General features: G+C 56.8%; 1 protein-coding gene across 5 annotated transcripts; it reads right to left on the bottom strand.

Moving 5' to 3' along the window:
- Positions 1-1,159: 1,159 nt before the first annotated feature.
- Positions 1,160-14,874, bottom strand: LRRC32 (leucine rich repeat containing 32). 5 transcript variants are annotated; one of them, XM_004767991.3, is made up of 5 exons: positions 14,421-14,874; positions 13,946-14,083; positions 12,891-13,094; positions 9,583-9,673; positions 1,160-5,148 (listed from the first exon to the last, which is right to left on the bottom strand). In XM_004767991.3, the coding sequence occupies exons 4-5, from the start codon at positions 9,667-9,669 to the stop codon at positions 3,244-3,246; spliced, it is 1,992 nt and encodes a 663-aa protein (XP_004768048.1). In that variant the 5' UTR covers positions 9,670-9,673; positions 12,891-13,094; positions 13,946-14,083; positions 14,421-14,874; the 3' UTR covers positions 1,160-3,243. The 5 variants fall into 5 exon arrangements, with proteins under 5 accessions (XP_004768048.1, XP_004768049.1, XP_012919825.1 ...); XM_004767992.3 differs by lacking the exons at positions 12,891-13,094; positions 13,946-14,083 and having other exon boundaries at positions 14,421-14,873; XM_013064371.2 differs by lacking the exons at positions 12,891-13,094; positions 14,421-14,874 and having other exon boundaries at positions 13,946-14,414.
- Between the last annotated feature and the right edge of the window lie 1,157 nt (positions 14,875-16,031).

The following is a 16,031-nucleotide window of genomic DNA, read 5'->3' on the forward strand; positions in this document are numbered from 1 at the left end:
CCCACCCCCACCATGGGTGAGGTGGCTCTTGTCCCTTCGCCCAGAACTCGCAGCCCACACCCTCACCCTCCAGTTCCCTGCAGGAACCAGGAATGCTCTTCTTCAAGGTCAGTCTTGAATGGCAGCCTGGCCACTCACTCAATTCTCTGGCCCCTGGGAGGACTTTAGCTCTCCAGCTGGGGAGGCCTCTGGGTCTCGGGGTATCAGAATTGGATGCTCAGGGCTGGCTGGGGCTGGAGACAGAGCCATGGGCATCATCAGAGCAATGGAGTGGCTATGACGATGATGGTGATAACATTCTTGAGGGAAGAGGGCCTGGGACCAAGTCCTGGTGAGCGCCACTCAGATGCCTCCAGGAAGATGAGCACGTTACAGAGTCCAAAAAGGAGTGGTGTGAGAGCAAGGTGGGAACCAGTGTGAGAAGCCTCGATGACAAAGAGAGTGTGCCAAGGGGAGGGCATGGGGAACGGGGAGGCTGGGGTGAGGAACGCCGCAGCTGAGAGGTTAAGGAGGCACAGTCTGGAAGGCACAGAGTTCAGCAAAGGATGTCCTTGGTGACCTCAGCCTGGGCAGTGTGGGGGTGGGGGAGCAGGGAGGGCAAAGGCACCTGGGGTGAGCTGAGAATGGAGGGGAGGAGGGGAGGAGGAGAGGGCTGCTTCATTAGGAAGTTTGCCCACGAAGGAAAAGGAAAGGGAAAGCGGTGTAAGAGTCTTTTCACTATTTTTCAGACAGCCAAAACTTCAGCACAGCCACGGTGTGAAAGGGAGACGTGAAGAGAGAAGAGAGGCTGCAGAGGGAGGTCCCAGAGGGTGGGCAGGACAGACAGCACGGCCTCTGCCATGAGGCAAGGGGCTAAGCTGGAATTTGTGGGAGAGGAAGTAGGGAAGAGAAGCTAGGCAGGAGAAGTGAGAGCAGGAGCTGCGCAAGAAGGAAGGGCTGGGGGAGGGGGGTTCGGGCTTGTTGAAGGCGAGGGTCAGAAGTGTGGCCAGGGAATGAGGGCTGAGGCCCCAAGGTCAAGGGTGGTGAGGACCCAGAGCCTCCGTCTCCCCTCAGTGGAGTCTGCCTTGAGGATTTAAAGACTATGATGGAAGCAGAGGGAGTTCAAGTGGGTGCAATGATGCCCATGGTCCACAGCAAGGAGGAGGCTGGCAGGCCACGCTGTTTCTCCAAAATTATATTTTAATACATTCATGTAGGTTATACAAAGAGCTGGTCCCCAGGCCGGCATTGTGGCCTGGCTCCTGGAGGTGAGAGCAGCATTGTGTAGTGTTTTCAGATATCAGGCCTGAAGGGGCCCGCACCTTGCCCTCCAGGCCTGAGGAAGAGTGTTTCTGTGCAGTGAGCACCTGTGGTTGTGATCCCAACCAGGACTGGGTCCACCTGGCTGCCCCACACGCCACCAGGGCCCTAGGCTGAGGCCAGGACACCAGCTTCTAGCCTCGGCTCTGCCACTGACTCCCTGAGTCCTTGACCCTCTCTGGGCCTCGGTTTTCTCGTCTATAAAATGGGGCAGAGAGAGGGGTGTTTTCATTGTCTCGAACTTTACCGAGCACCACCATGAGCCAGACCATGGGCCAAGCATGGGTAAGATAGTGAAGACAACAACAGAGGGACTTGGGCTGACCCTGGGCTTCCTGGACAGACCATGATTCCAAGGGCATGAGGAAAAGGGAGTTATATCTAGATGGGTTTTTCTACCCACTCTTGCAGGGTGGAAAAAGTCCCTGCATGACGAGGACCCAAAAGTGTTTGGAGCCAGAATTATCTTGTGATAGGACAGCTGAGCGAGAAGGACATCACTCAGGTCCAGCCCCCAAGTCCCCTTCACACCTGCAATGAGCTCTGAATCCACTTTAGTCATGGGCTTTGCCACTGGCTTGTGAATCTCTACGTTCTAGTCTCTTCCTCAGCCTCAGTTTCCCTATCTGTGCAATGGGCGAGGTTGGCCTCCATGTTCTCAAACTCCGGGCTCTTGCTCAATGAACAGGGAACGCAAGAGCAAGAGAAAAAGGTGAGCACACACCAGCCTGCAAAGAAGGGACTAAGGGAAACTGAGGCAGAGGAGGCAGCCTGGGACTGCCTGCCGGGAAGAGAGGAGGGAGAGGAGTGGGTGAACATGTGCCCCAAAAGATGCTCCCAGGCCCTGCTCCCTCGACATGGAGCCATTTCCTGTCCACCCCACAGTGGCAAAGGTCAGGCAGAGGAGACAGGAGGAGCTGAGTCTGAATCTCAGGTCTGGCATTTCTTGGCTAGAGGACCCTGAAGGGAGAGTTTGGGAGTTTCCGTAAAATGGGTTAAATAGCAACCTCTGAGCAACCTCATAAAGACACAGACATGTCCCCACCTCCAGCAAGCCAGGTGTAAAACAGAACCGGAGACCTAAGGTTCTAACTCCTGGTTCACCAGCCAGGGTGTGGGTGCTGGGGACAAACAGGGTGCCTGTGGAAGGAGGTGGGGGCCTAGAACAGTACTGGGGTGAGTATCTGCACCCTGGGAGTGCTGGGCAGGGAAAGAGCCTGTGGGAGCCGGAAATGGAATGGTCCAGCACTGGGGTGGGAACTCCAGGCTCCATGGGAGCTGCTGCAGCCATAGAGCCAGATCCAAGACCTACTCGTGGGCCTCTGATTCCCTTCCATCCATGAGCTCTTCATTCTCCAGAGAAGCTGAAAGTCATTACGGGAAGATGTAACCAATGGTCTGCTTGGATGCATTTCAGATGAGTCTTCCTGGTCTTGCCCCTCCTGCGCTCTGGCCCTGGCAGGGGTGAGACCCTCCACTCCCCAGCCAGCTGGGGGGCTGCAGTGCCCCAGAGCCCTGGCCTCCCACCCTGTGTGGTCACCATGTGGCTTCGCAAGCAGCTCCCTGCCAGGACTTGGAACCCTCAAGGGCAGGGTGTGTCTCCTTCACCGACGTCCCCAGCGCCTGGAGCTGGATGTGGCATGGAACAGATGCCTGGCAGAGATCTGCTGATCGAACAGGTCAGCCTTCTTCTCTGTCGCTCCTGAAAGTGCCCAACTTCTGGCCCCCATGGCTGGACCCCACGTGTGGCCTGGGATGTGGGTTGTCCACCATGACTGCGGGACATGAGAAGAGGAGCCCTGGGCTGGGATGGAGAGACTACCATTCCCTGACCCTGGCTCACCGTGTGACCTTGGGCCAGTCCCCACCCCTGTCTTGGCCTCTGGCTCCCCGGCTGACCCAGAAGGTCTCCCCACTGCGCCACTCTGCAGCCCCCTGGCTTCTCTAGGCTTTGTACTGTTGGTTGAACTTTTGCCGGCGGACACAGCAACAGGTGGCCAGGGTGGTGAGGAGGATGGCCGAGACCAGCACAAAGGTGAGAATGATGATGAGGTTGATGTTCTTGAGTCCTCCCTTCTCACAGTCCTCGGGGCGCACGTGGCTCAGGGCCACCTCCTCCTGGGAGCCGAAGCGGCAGGTCAGGTCCTGGGTCACGTCCACGTCCACATGGCCCCGGTGAAGCTGGGCAGCCAGCCAGCCATTGCCGCAACAGCTTAGTGGGTTGCCCTGCAGGTAGAGGCGCCGCAGGCTGGACTCCAGGCCTCCCATGGCACTGCCCGGCAGGAGGCTGAAGCTGTTGTTCCTCAGGTCCAGCACCTCCAGGGACACGGCCTGCGTCCAGGCTGGCAGGTGGCTCAGGCGATTCTCGGCCAGGTTGAGACGCTTAAGGCAGCTGAAGAAGGGCAGGTCCACTTGGAGGACAGCCAGCCCATTGCCTTGCAGGGCCAGGACCTCCAAGGAGGCCTCCAGGCCTGCCAGGGCCCCCGAGACCACATCCAGCCCCGGGTTCCCTGACAGGTCCAGCTCAGTAAGTGGCGTGTGGAGGAAGGCACCTGCCCGCAGCCGTTCCATCCCATTGCCCACCAGGTTCAGGCTGCGGAGGGAGGACAGGCCAGAGAAGGCCACACAGCCCAGGGGCCCAGGCGCTGCCGGCCCCCCACAAGGCCTGACCTGGTTTCCCTGAAGGTTCAGCCTCTGCAAACTGGCCAGGCCGGTGAAAGTGTATGGGGGCAGGTCCTGCAGGGCATTGTCCTGGAGAAGCAGCGTCCGCAGGGACCCCAGGGCTCTGGTGCCCAGCGCCAGCGTCGCCAGTGCATTGTGGCTCACGTCGAGGTGCACGAGGCAAGGCAGGAAGCCGGCACGCAGCCCCACAAAGGCTCGCAGGCAGTTCCGGCTGAGATTTAGGAAGCGAAGGGAGGTCAGGGGCTCAAGAAAGCCCTCGGGGACCAGCTCAATCTCATTGTAGCTCAAATCCAGATTCAGGAGCTGGGAGAGGGCGTGGCCGCTGGCATTCCCGCTGGGGTTGGAGAAGGGCAGGGCCGACCACCCCTCAGAAGGTGCGTGGATGCCCTCTCCGCCCTGGGCCAGCCCCGTCGGGAGCCGGATGAGGTTGTTGGACATGTTCAGGTAGAGGAGTCTGGGAAGCGAGGCCAGGTCTGGGAAGTGGAGCAGTTTGTTCTCCCGCAGGTCGAGCCAGGCCAGCTGATACTCAGCCTGCGGGTCCGGGGCCGTCTGAAAGGCCTCGATGCTGTTGCAGCTCAGGTCGAGCACACGCAGCTGCTGGAGGCTGAAGTCCGAGATGCAGGTGAGGGAGTTCCTGGAGAGATTCAGGTGGGCCAGGTGGGGCAGGGCCTCGAAAGCTCCGTCCTCAATGTCCATGAGCACGTTGCTGTGGAGGTCCAGCCGCTCCAGCGCGGGCGTGCCCCAGAAGGTGCGGCGGCCCAGGCGCGTGAGGCTGTTCTGCGCCAGCGAGAGGGCGCGCAGGGCGGGTGCCTCCCCCAGCAGCCGCTCCACCAGGCCACTGTACAGGCTGTTCCCGGACAGGTCCAGGGAGGTCACACGAGGCAGGGGGCCCAGGCCAGGGGTGCTCAGCACGGTACCCGCCGCCAAGTGGTTATGGGCCAGGTTGAGGTGCTCCAGGTGGGGCAGGGCCTGGAAGACCCCCGTCTGGATGAAGCTGATCTCATTGGTGCTCAGGTCCAGCTGGCGAAGTGCCGTGTAGAAGCCCAGGGGGGAGGCCAGGATGCTCCGCAGGTGGTTTCCAGATAGGTCGAGGGCCTCGATGTCCCGCGGGAGCGTCGACGGGACCTGGAGCAGGCCAAGAGCCTGGCACGATACCTCCTTGTCGACCTGGGGTGTGTTGGGGACAGCAGGGAGAGCAGTGGGTGTGAGTGGGTACAGCAGGGGGTGGAACCAGGCACACCTTCTAGGAAGGATGCCTCGAGCCCCTCCCCTACTCCAGCCAGGCTTAGCAAGGCTTCTCCTGTGGCTCCCAGATGCACATTCTTCCCCTGTCCCAGCTCAACCCTCCCAAGTCTGGACCATCCCCGTCTTGCTCCCTGTCCCCATCTCTGGCACTCGGCACTGCGCTGGGCATCAGAGAGGGACTTAAGGAAGTTTCATGGATACACAGGCACAGAAAGGACAGACAGATATGAGGACAAATGAACTCACAAAATACCCTATACTGCCTTGACCCCATTTCACAGGAAACTGAGCCATACACATCCCAGAGGGATCCCAAGCCAGTGAACAGCAGGGCCGAGCTGGAACCCAGGGCCTCCTGGTTCACAACCTGGGTTCCTTTTATGGGCCTAGATAGTTAAATTTGTCCAGCGGCTGTTAAAACAGAAGCCATCTGGGGAGAGAGGTTTCCAAAATGCAATTTACACTCCTCTCACTGGTTTTTATTTTGGCCTCCTACCCTCAGACCTCATTCCAGCCCTCATTCCACGAGGCAGAGCTCTAGGTCCCCGTGTCTGCCTTTCTCACTGCATATCCCCCAGACGAGCCCTCCTTTCTGCTGCTGTCACCTGCCCCACCTCCATCAGTGGTCTGGTTCTCTATGGCCTTGTCCAGATTGGCCCCTGGAGATGGGAGCAGGGGTGGGTAGCAGGGGAAAGATGGCCAGGGTCCCACACACATTCTTCAGTGACAAGACTATGGTTTTGCTGCGTGGGCCTCACCAAGTCACATTACCACTCTGGGCTTTTTGTCCGGAAAGCAGCACCCTCCCCCAGCATGCACTCCGCGTTTCACCTTTATTTAGCACGTTCAGGCCCATGGTCACAATGGAGCCTCACGAAAGCAAGCCCATGAAATATGATCACCCCTCTGTTCAGAAACCCAAGCTCAGATTGGGTAGGGGGGCTCCAGGGTCACCCAGTTGAAGAGGAGCTGGGCTGAGGTTTGAACCCATATCTTTTCACAACAGAAGGCCCACTTTGTCCTTCTAGCACATGTGCCTTCTGGAGCCTGATCTGTTTTTTCTGTGCAAATACATTCTCCCTCTCACCTTTTTGAAGACCCCAGGAATCCAGCCTTTCCCAGGAAAGGGTCTGACTTCCACAATCACTCCACACCACAGAGAGCCCACTCCGGCCCTGGGCTCTCTGTACCCATTGACCCCTTCTGACCCCTCCACCTGCCTAACCTCTGGCAACTGCTAAAAGAAAACCCCTACTATGGGGTACTCCTTGCTTCCACTACTCCTGGGCAAAATCCAGGATATTCAGCAGGGTTCAAGGCTGTCCCTAGCCCTTGCTGACCTGTCCTCTATCCTCCCAACCCACTAAACCCAGCCCATACACAGTGAGCACAGCTGACTGCTGCCCTTTGTGCTCTCACACCCCTACCTCTGGGCCTCCTCCCTGCTGTTCCCCGTGCTGGCCATCCCCGCCCCTCCCTGCCCAGGTCTGCAGGGAAACTTGGTGTTTGATGTTCTGAGCTAGGCAGGTGGGACCTCCTCCGGGCTCTCACCGCCCCAGTGCTCCCTTTCTCATAATTTGGCGCCTGATTTTGAAAGTCTGTGTGGGATCTGCCAGATGGGGAGCTCAGAGCTAACAGGGATTGGTGTGATTGGTGCGGATGCCTTGGACCTGACCCACAAAAGGTGCTCCATGCATTATTTTAATGAATGGGTCATGGACATCACCGGCTTAGTAAAGGACTGAGGGATTGAATCAATCACCTTTCGAGAAGGAAAGAAAACAGACGATCCATGTCTTCTAACTGGAGTTAAAGACCATTGGAGTAAAAAGACTCCAGCTTCCCTACTTCCCCGATGGGCAGACAAACCTAAAGATGGCAGTGACCTGTGGAAGGTCACCGTGAGTGGTAGAGCCCACTGGGGCAGGAACACCAGCCTGAGGGTGCTCCCTGCCTGGCCCAGCTCTCAGCTTCCTCCCCAGAGCTCCAAGGGGAGTTTGTGGGAGAGGGGAGGAAAAAACCGCCCTCATCAGGCCCAGGTGTGACCCTTCCTGCTCTAGCAGTCCCCTGAGCTGGTCCTACCACCTCCAGCCAAGCAGCTTTTCCAGCATGGATACCGCTGCCGCTGAGCACTTTCGTTCCTTTTTCCACAAGCCTAGCCCGGCCACCTCGCCAGCCCTGCCTGGCTCTTGCCGCTTCCTTCCTCACATCCTCTCCGCCAGCTCAGGCCACTGGGCACGGCCTCCTCAACCCTCTCCTCAGCTCCCTGGACCATCCTGACTGAAGGAGGAAACCGCAAAAGGAACAGCATGACCGCCACTGTCACAGAGCACCAGCTCCATAGCAGGCTCCATGGCTGTGTGCACAGACCCCTCTCCTCATTTAATCCTGGCATGCATTTGTTACCCTGTTGAACCCTGGGGGTGAGCTTAGAGGCTCCAGGGTACCTCCACAAGTTCCTTTTTCTACTGGGACCCAGCCAGGGACCCAGGCTGCCTCAGCAAGGTAAATAGTACCAGCCAGCATTTACTGAGCCTCTGCTGTGTGGTGGGCACTGTACCAGCATCCACATGATCCCACACCCCATTTCACCTTTGGATATCAAAGACTTCCGGGACACCAACACCTAAGAGCCAAGCCAGGACACAAAGCTGGCCACTCCCAGTTTTCTACTGTGGTGCCTACAGGGCCCAGCCGTGTAGCAGGGCAGCACTGGGCTGCCGATCCAGAAGGAAGCTTAAAGGCCAGAGCTGTTCTCAGATCTCTGTTTCTAAAGATGCCCCCACCCCCTGAGCTCTGAGTCTCCAGCATGACAGACATAGCCAAGTTCAGAGCTCCCCTTGACAACCTGCGACCCATTCTCTCTGGGATGCCAGGATGCCACTGCCCCCATTTTTTTTTTTTTTTTTTTTTTAAGGAAGGAAGAGGACTTGCCACCCAACTCCATTTGGTTATCTTTCCATAGAAGGGAAATGGGGTATAAAAAAGTAGCTGGCAGAGGCCAGCATAAGCTCAGGAGAGCTGAGTTCAAGCCCTAGCTCTGGTACTTCCTGTCTGTATGAGCCTGATAGGTCACATCTCTTCTCTCGGCCTTGGTTTCCTCCACTGAAAAGAGGAGTTCTTTGCAGGATAAAATGAGAGAAAGCCTTTGGTGCAGTTTGGGCCCTTCCCCAGCCCTCAGAATTGTGGCCATTTCTTTTTAACATTTTACAAATGACCATAATCCCTGTACTGATCTTCCCTAGCAGTGTGGAGAGTGCTTTCCTGCCTATCGCCCCCCAGAATCCAAAGTCACCTAGCTTCCCTCTGCCTGTGGGGTGGTCCAGGCTCTTCACCTCTCTGAGCCTCTCTCTTCATGGGCAGAATGGGACTCTGCACCTGGGGATGTCTGAGGCCTCCTCTGCCGGTTATCTGGGAATCTCAGGAGGACTCTGAGGAGCGAGGAGGGAGGTGGCAAAAGCAGGACCTGGCCAACCCCAGGGAAGGGCTGAGGGCCCCTGCCCACCAGCACTCCCAGAGGTAGCTGCCTTGCCTGTGTCAGGAGTGTCTAGTCCTAGCCGACTCCAAGTGGGGCTGCTGGAGGGCCTGTCGCTTCCCCAGCCTGACTCTGGCCTTGACCTCAGTGACTGCCCAGCCTTGTAAGAGGACCTCGGTGGCTCCTCTTCCCTGTATCCCGCAGGGTCCCAGTGACTTCAGGGCTAGTGTCCCTGGCCAAGGGCAAGAAAAAGGAACAAAAGTGAATCCAACCTTGTCCCCGCCCTGAAGAAGTTCTTGGTCTGGCAAGTGAAACAGGCTTGGACCCATTCACCACTCCCCCATGTGCTCAGTCTGAGAGTCCAGAAAAGGGCACCCAGAACCAAATCAGCCTGGGAGGGGCTGGGGAGAGGGGGCTCCCTGGAGGAGGCAGCCGTGAGTGAGAGGAATCCCATCAGAGAAGCAGCAGAGGGGCATAAGTCAAGGACCTATTAGCAAAGGGGATTTGGTCCAGAAGGGACCCAGCTCACCCACCCCAAGTTCCCTACACATTTTCTGCCTCACGCTGAGGGTCCACTGCCCTGCAGGGGCAGCTGGAAGGAATAGAGTCCAATCTCGGCCCCACTGGTGCTAGTCGAAAGACCTTGGACGAGTCATCTAACCTCTCTAAACTGCAGTTTCCAACTCTATAAAACGGTAACAATGGTACTTACCTAACGGGATGAAGAGCACCTCAGGTCTTTAAACATCCTAGTAGGTACTCATGAAATACAAGGTTTAAATGCCTTCCCTTTCCTCTTCTAACCCCTCTGCCTTCTGGCTCTTGGGGCTGGGGCAGGAGGACCCCTCAAGGGTTTACCCTGCCTGGGCAGGGCTTCTTACCATCTCACAGGGCGCCTTATCTTGCTGTTGGGAGATGGGCAGGCCCCGGGTCAGCACGGCCAGGAGCAGCAGGATCTGGTGGCTCATGGCTCTGCAGAGGGTGGGGAGGAAAGGGAAACACTGTAAGACCCCTGGCTCCTTTCCACTGCCAGTCCCCATCGCTCCTGTCCTGTCAGGGCTGCCTTCAGGGAACCCCAGGTCACAGCCAGAGCTGCACCAAAGACATGGGTGCTGGGGCCTGCTGCCTACCCCAAGGGCCCTCTCGTGCCAGGCCAAGGGACTAGGCTGTCGCCCCAGGCAACAAGAGTTTTGAGGTAGTGGGTGACTTGGTCAGATCTGGGTTTCAAAAGACCCTCCATGGTGGAAGACTGCAAGGAGGCTGTGAGTGGGAGACAGAGGGACTCTAAGGGCTACTCTGGGGCCAAGCGCAGAGCTGGGGGGGGGGTATGGAGGGGAGTTAGGCCTCTGCATTTTTACCCAGACCCTAAGGGGGTCCCCCATCCTAGTTTCTTAGGCCCCAAACGGAATTCCTCAATCCCCCCACCCCTGGACCTTTATTTTGCCCTTTTTCTTTTGATTTTCTGATTCTGGAGTCCCTGCCATTGTTTGAAGGCTGGGCCTGGAGCCCTGACAGGAAGCCCCGCCAGGAGGCCTGCCCTGCCCCCAGCACTGTTGCTGCGGACTTCCCCAGGAGCAGGTTCCAGGCCCTTTACTTTCACTGAAGTTACCACCAGCGCAGGGGCCACTGGGGCGGGCCTGCTGGTGTCTTCTCTCTGTATAGCCCAGCCAAGGTGGTGTTGAGGGGGATCACAGAGGCCCTGAGCAGAATCAAAGGCCAGTGCGGCTAGGGGCTCACTTACTGAGGACCTGTTAAGGGCTACGAGTCCACATCAAGTCATTTCTTTTTCTTTCTTCCTTTTTTCTCTCTTTCTCTCTTTCACACCTTACTGAATGCCTCCTCAAGTCTGGCTCTGTGCTGGGAACTAGGGTCACAAATAAATGCACAGAAGGGACCAGAATGCATACTGAGTGTTCACGAGGAAGGACACACAAAACCCTCCGAGAGCACTGGGCTCAGTCACCCGTAACTCTCTCTCCCTCCACTTACTTTCTATGGGACCTCGTACAAGTCACTTCACTTCTCTGAGCCTCAGTTTCCCCTTCTGAGGTTAATGTCAACTTTGCTAAGTTTTGGTAAAGACCAAATGGGCTGCATTGCATGAAAATGCACTCACGGAGCCCTAAATATGCACCAGACAGTCTTCTTGATACTTTAATCATTAACTCACTTAATCCTCACAGTAATTCAAGGACTGGGGTCTATGATTACAACCCACACTTTGCAGGTGGGGGAAACTGAGGCTCAGAGTAAGTAACACACCAAGGTCACACAGTTCACTAGTGGCAGGCCCACACAACCTGTGCCCTTAACCTCTACTCTAGGAGGTCACCCGCAGGTGCTCAGTAAGTGAAAAGTGAGTTGTGACTCTGAAGGATGCTTTAGAAGAAGCAGCATCTATAGGACCTTTGAGGACTGAGTCTTTGACCGTTGGAATCCACTTGTGCCCTTGCGATGAATTTTAGATTAAGATGGTTCGTCAGAGGCCCTTTTTTGCCCAAACATGCTTGAGCCACAGTGGTGTCTTTTCAACCTTATTCCCTGGCTTCGGCTGACGGCCATGGGCCCTGCTCCCCACAGCTGCTCCCCTCTCACCTGCGTTCACAGGAAATCTGGTTCTGCTGTTTAAAAAGCAGAACATCACCACCCATTTGAAAGCTAGTGTACTCAGAATTGAATGGAAACCTCTCAGTGGGACCTTTGAGGCCCTTGGGGAGTGTGTCTGCCCAGCCAGCTCTTCTTCCCCCAGCTTCATGGCTGGTTCACTGTTGCCTCTCCCGCTCGGGCTTCTGGCAGCCTCCCACTTCCTTCAGTTCTGTGAGCACCTTTTCATTGCCCCAAACCTTCACTTCCTCCCCTGCCTTGTGCTGAATGCCTCCTCATCCTCTGGGTATCTACTTAGATACCCCTCCCTCCAGGAAGCCTTCTCTGATTCCCCAAGTTGATGATGGAGAACTCATCCTCCAGGTTCCCACAGACCTTGAACTTCCAGTGAGCACAGCACTGAGCACTCCGTTCCTTCCTCTGATCCCTACTACCCTCCCACCCAGGGCCAGGGAGGCACTGAGACTGACACAAGGTGGGGGGAGGGGGCAGAGAGCAGCAGGGGGAGACCTCTCCCTTCATCTCCCTGTCATACTCCTTCCCCCCATCAGCAAGTCCTGTCTGTTCTGCTTGAAAAACAGATCCTGGGTCTGCTACCTCCCTCCTCCATCGCCATGCCTCACTGAGGCACTGCCTCAACCCTTGGCCCTGAAAGCAGCAGCACCCCACTTCCACCCTGACCCCTGCAGGTGGTCCCCTACACAGAGCCAGAGTGCTGTCTTTAAATCATATATCAGAGCATGAATCTCACTGCTTGAGAACCTCCCCTGAAATCCAGGCTTTACCCACTCTCCTCTCTGACCACATCTACCATGTGCCCTGCCCTTACCAAATTCTAGTTTTTTTCTCACCATTCCTCAAACACAGCAAGTGCATTCCTGCCTCAGGGCCTGGAATGCTATTCCCCAGATTCCCACACATTTGGTTTCCTTGCATTGATCATTTCCTGCTGATAGCTTTCTTTCTTTTTATCTTTCTAACTTTCTTTCTTTCTTTTTAAGATTTTATTTATTTATTTGAAAGAGAGAGAGCAGGGGGACAGGCAGAGGGAGAAGAACAAGCAGGCTCCCCACTGAGCAGCACCCCATACTGGATTTGATCCTGGGAGCCCTGGATCATGACCTGAGCTGCAGGCAGAGACTTGACGGACTGAGCCACCCAAGCACCCCTCCTATTAATTTATTTCTGATTCTATGAGAACAGGAGTCTATTAAATGATGCTCACCAAATATCTATTGAACAAATGGCAAAGCGAGGGATAGAACCTCTGCTTGAGGGGTCTGTGAGGTCAGGACAAGGAAGGACCTGGATTGGTTCTGCACCTGAAGTCAGGGCCACTCAAAGGAGCCCTCACTATCCCCCTTCTTCCTCCACCTCCCAGATTTCACTCTACCCCCAAGGTGGCACCTCTGCATCCAGCAGAAGTCTCTGGCACCTCGTGTGCAGGCCCCCTTCGGTTGTGCCCCCGACTCGCTGTGTAGCACGTGAGGGCCACTCACTCTCAAGAGGGAGGACTGTGGTCACATAGACCCAGGCTTACATTCAGACACCCCCACTTCCTTGCTCCCTGGGCAAGTCCCTTAACCTTTTGGTGCCTCAGTGTCCCATCTGTACAGCAAGTCGCCTGGTGGCTCTTCTGCCACCGGCTTCCCCCAACCACTGTGATGATCGAGCTGAGATCGACTGTGAAGGTGTCCTAGGCACACTGCCTTTCCCAGCTGGGGCAATGACTCCGAGGGCTGAACGGCCCAGGTTGAGGAGGGAGGCCCCAGGCCTGCAGACTAGTAGCCTAGGCAAGAGAAGGCAAGAGACATTTTAGGACTCTCACTGGGAGGACAAACACCAGATACACACAGTGTGTGTGTGTGTGTGTGTGTGTGTGTGTGTGTGTGAGAGAGAGAGAGAGAGAGAGAGAGAGAGAGAGAAAGAGAAATAGATTGGGGGAGGGCAGTGCCTATTATATTATCTAATAAGCCTATCCCTACTATTTCAGGGCATTAGACATTGTTCTAAGCACTTGATCTGTATTATCTCATTGAAGCCACAACCCAATAAGGTGGTTACCATAATTTCCATTTTACAGATGAGAAAACTGAGGCTCATAAAGTGACTTAGCCCATAATTCATAAGCATTTGGGGAGGGTGGGGGTTAACCCAGGTCCATATAACCCAAATGCTGAGCTACCTGCTCTCTATAGAACTACTCTTACTTTCCCCAGAGGGGATTACAAGGCTCAGAGAGGTGACTTAAGACAAAGTCACACAGGCAGTAAATAGCAGATGGATTCAGAATCTGGTCTGTCTGCCTCCAAAGCAAATGTTTCCACTACACCAGGCCAAGATCTCCCCCTCTAATCACCTCCAGCGATGCCCACCCGCACCCCTATCACACACAGACAAGCTCACAGGGCTGGGGTCTGGGGTGCTCCTCTCCCTCCTCCCGGCCCCAGTCTCCAGCAGAGTAGGGTCCTGGGAGAGCTGCTGTGGATGTTCATACCAAGCAGTGAATCACTACGGGCCTGCCCCATTCTGGAGACATGTGCATCCCACGGGGGAATTAGACCTTAACCCAAAGGAATGTAGCTGTGATGGCGGAATTTCAGGCAGCTCGGGTGGGGGTGGGGGTCCCTCACATCTTACCACTTACGAAGAAGGCCAGCTTCAGAACCCTTCAGCAAGACGTGGGTGCCCTCCTCCCCGCCAATCCCCACCAGAGATGGGCAAGCTATTTGGTGCGTTTTTGATGCGATGGGATAGGAAGCGCGGATCCGTCTGAGTCTGAGGGCGGTAGGAGACTTGGATTCAAATCCTGATCTGCCCTTGACAAGCTGTGAGTTCCCGGGCAAAAGCGTGCCGGTCTTTCGGCCGCTTTTTTCCCATCTGTCAAATAAGAACGCTGGCCTCTCCCTTCTCGGGAAAGATCAGCTGAGACAGGAGCCTCGGGGCCGAAGGACGGTCAGGCTTGGCTCCGCGCGTGGAGTGGGAGCGGCGGCGGGAGGGGACTACTGGGGGGCGTGGAGGGCACCGGGACGGACCGGTCGCACCCCGCGCTCTCCAGGGGCACGGGACAGCCAGTTCCCCGAGGGGCTGGCAGCCTCGCCAGGGCGGCTCCTACCTGGCTCAGCGCGGCCGCCGCTCCTCTCCCGCGCAGCCCCGGCACATCTTGCGCAAACCTGTCCCCCCGCCCCACGGCCCCACCTCGCTCCACACCCCGGGGTCACGGCCCGCGGAGGCCCACGGCTGCTCCACTGCCCCACGGGAACCCGACCCGCGAGGGGGCGGCTCGAGCTCCAATTTAAATACCTCTCCCGCCGACCCGCCCCACCACGCCCCCCCCTCGGCCAAGCTGCGGGGTCCTAGCGCCCGGCCGGCGCGCCCCCGCGTGACTCGATTTCTCCGGAACGCGCGAGGGAGTGAAGCATCTTTCCGCTGGAACGCGGGCTGGGAAGGGGCGGGGTGGCAGGGGGCGGGATGAAAGGGCCGGGGAGGTGGGGTTGGCTAAGGAAGCACTGGGCGGGCGAGGCCGCCTGGACCGCCGCACGTGCAGCTTGTGGCCCCGCGGGGTCCGGAGAGGCGGGAGTCGTGGGGGGGCGGGGGACTCTAGGAACCGCAGGTCCGCAGAGGAAATCCGGCCTGGGCCCGTTTTCCCGTGGCCGGCGCCGCCGCACTTAGGGTGAGCAAACAGGAGAGCTGACGGCAGGGGCTGAAGGCGGAAGGAAATGACCCTTCTCTGGCCCTGGGGCAGCCACAGAGGGGGTTCCCCACAGCACGGCCATCCCCTCTGACGAGTCCAGACAGGTCACTTCCCCTCTCTCTGATTGTGCTCTCTCCTATCCGCGCTGGCTTTCCTCCATCTACGGGACCCTTAAGCAGTCCTGAGAGATGGTGCCGTCCAAGACCCCAGTCCCAAGTCCCAAATGGAGAAAGTGAGGCTAGGGATGGGACAGCGAATATAAATAAAAACCAATTGTCTGGGACTAGTAAGGTCCTCGTTTATGTTTGGGGAAACTGAGTCTCAGATTACATGAAGCATCCAAAGTCACGCAGCCTGTAAGAGCAGGAGTTTGAGGCTGATCTGAGTGCTCTTTTCCAGGCACCATCCTGCTCAGGTTGGTTTAAAGTATGAGGGAAGGGTGACTCAGTGGGTTAAGCTAAGCGTCTGCCCTGGGTTCCCATCATGATCCCAGGGTCCTGGGATTGAGCCCACACTGGGCTCCTTGCTCAGCGGGAAGCCTGTTTCTCCTTCTCCCACTCCCCCTGCTTGTGTTCCCCCTCTCGCTGTGTCACTCTCTGCCAAATAAATAAAGTCTTTAAAAAAAAAAAAAGTGCAAGGGAAAGTAGCATGGTGGTATTCTTGTCTTTTACATTACAGGTTGAGGTGCATCTTCCCCACAAAGCCACCTTCTCTCCCGGATACTTTGGCCCTCTCTAATACAGGTACTCTGCCCTGCTACGTGTTGACCCAAGCGTAGGGGTGCCTGGAAGAGAAAGGTCATGGCAGTCCTTCTGGCCCCCAGTTCCAAAGATAGAATGTTTCTCTTCCCAGCCTGGACAGTGACACAGGGTGCCCCACTTTGCAGATGGGAAAGTGACCACCCAAAGCCTCACAGTAAATCAGGGTAAAGCTGGGCTTAGAAGTCGGGATCCCTGAATCGCTAGGTGGCTGCCATCTTTGTTTCCTCCCATCTGGCTCACACTGGGGACAGGCCTGCACTGATGGAGACAG

Source organism: Mustela putorius, unplaced genomic scaffold (assembly GCF_011764305.1).
Source record: "Mustela putorius furo isolate JIRA1106 unplaced genomic scaffold, ASM1176430v1.1 tig00003987_pilon_pilon_pilon, whole genome shotgun sequence".
NCBI classification, from domain to species: domain Eukaryota; kingdom Metazoa; phylum Chordata; class Mammalia; order Carnivora; family Mustelidae; genus Mustela; species Mustela putorius.

Bases quoted from the DNA above. Each gene is read 5' to 3' on its own strand.
- LRRC32 (XM_004767991.3), bottom strand. From the start codon at position 9,669: ATGAGCCACCAGATCCTGCTGCTCCTGGCCGTGCTGACCCGGGGCCTG. The intron at 5,149-9,582 runs GTAAGAAGCCCT...AACACACCCCAG, and splicing joins ATAAGGCGCCCTGTGAGATG to GTCGACAAGGAGGTATCGTG.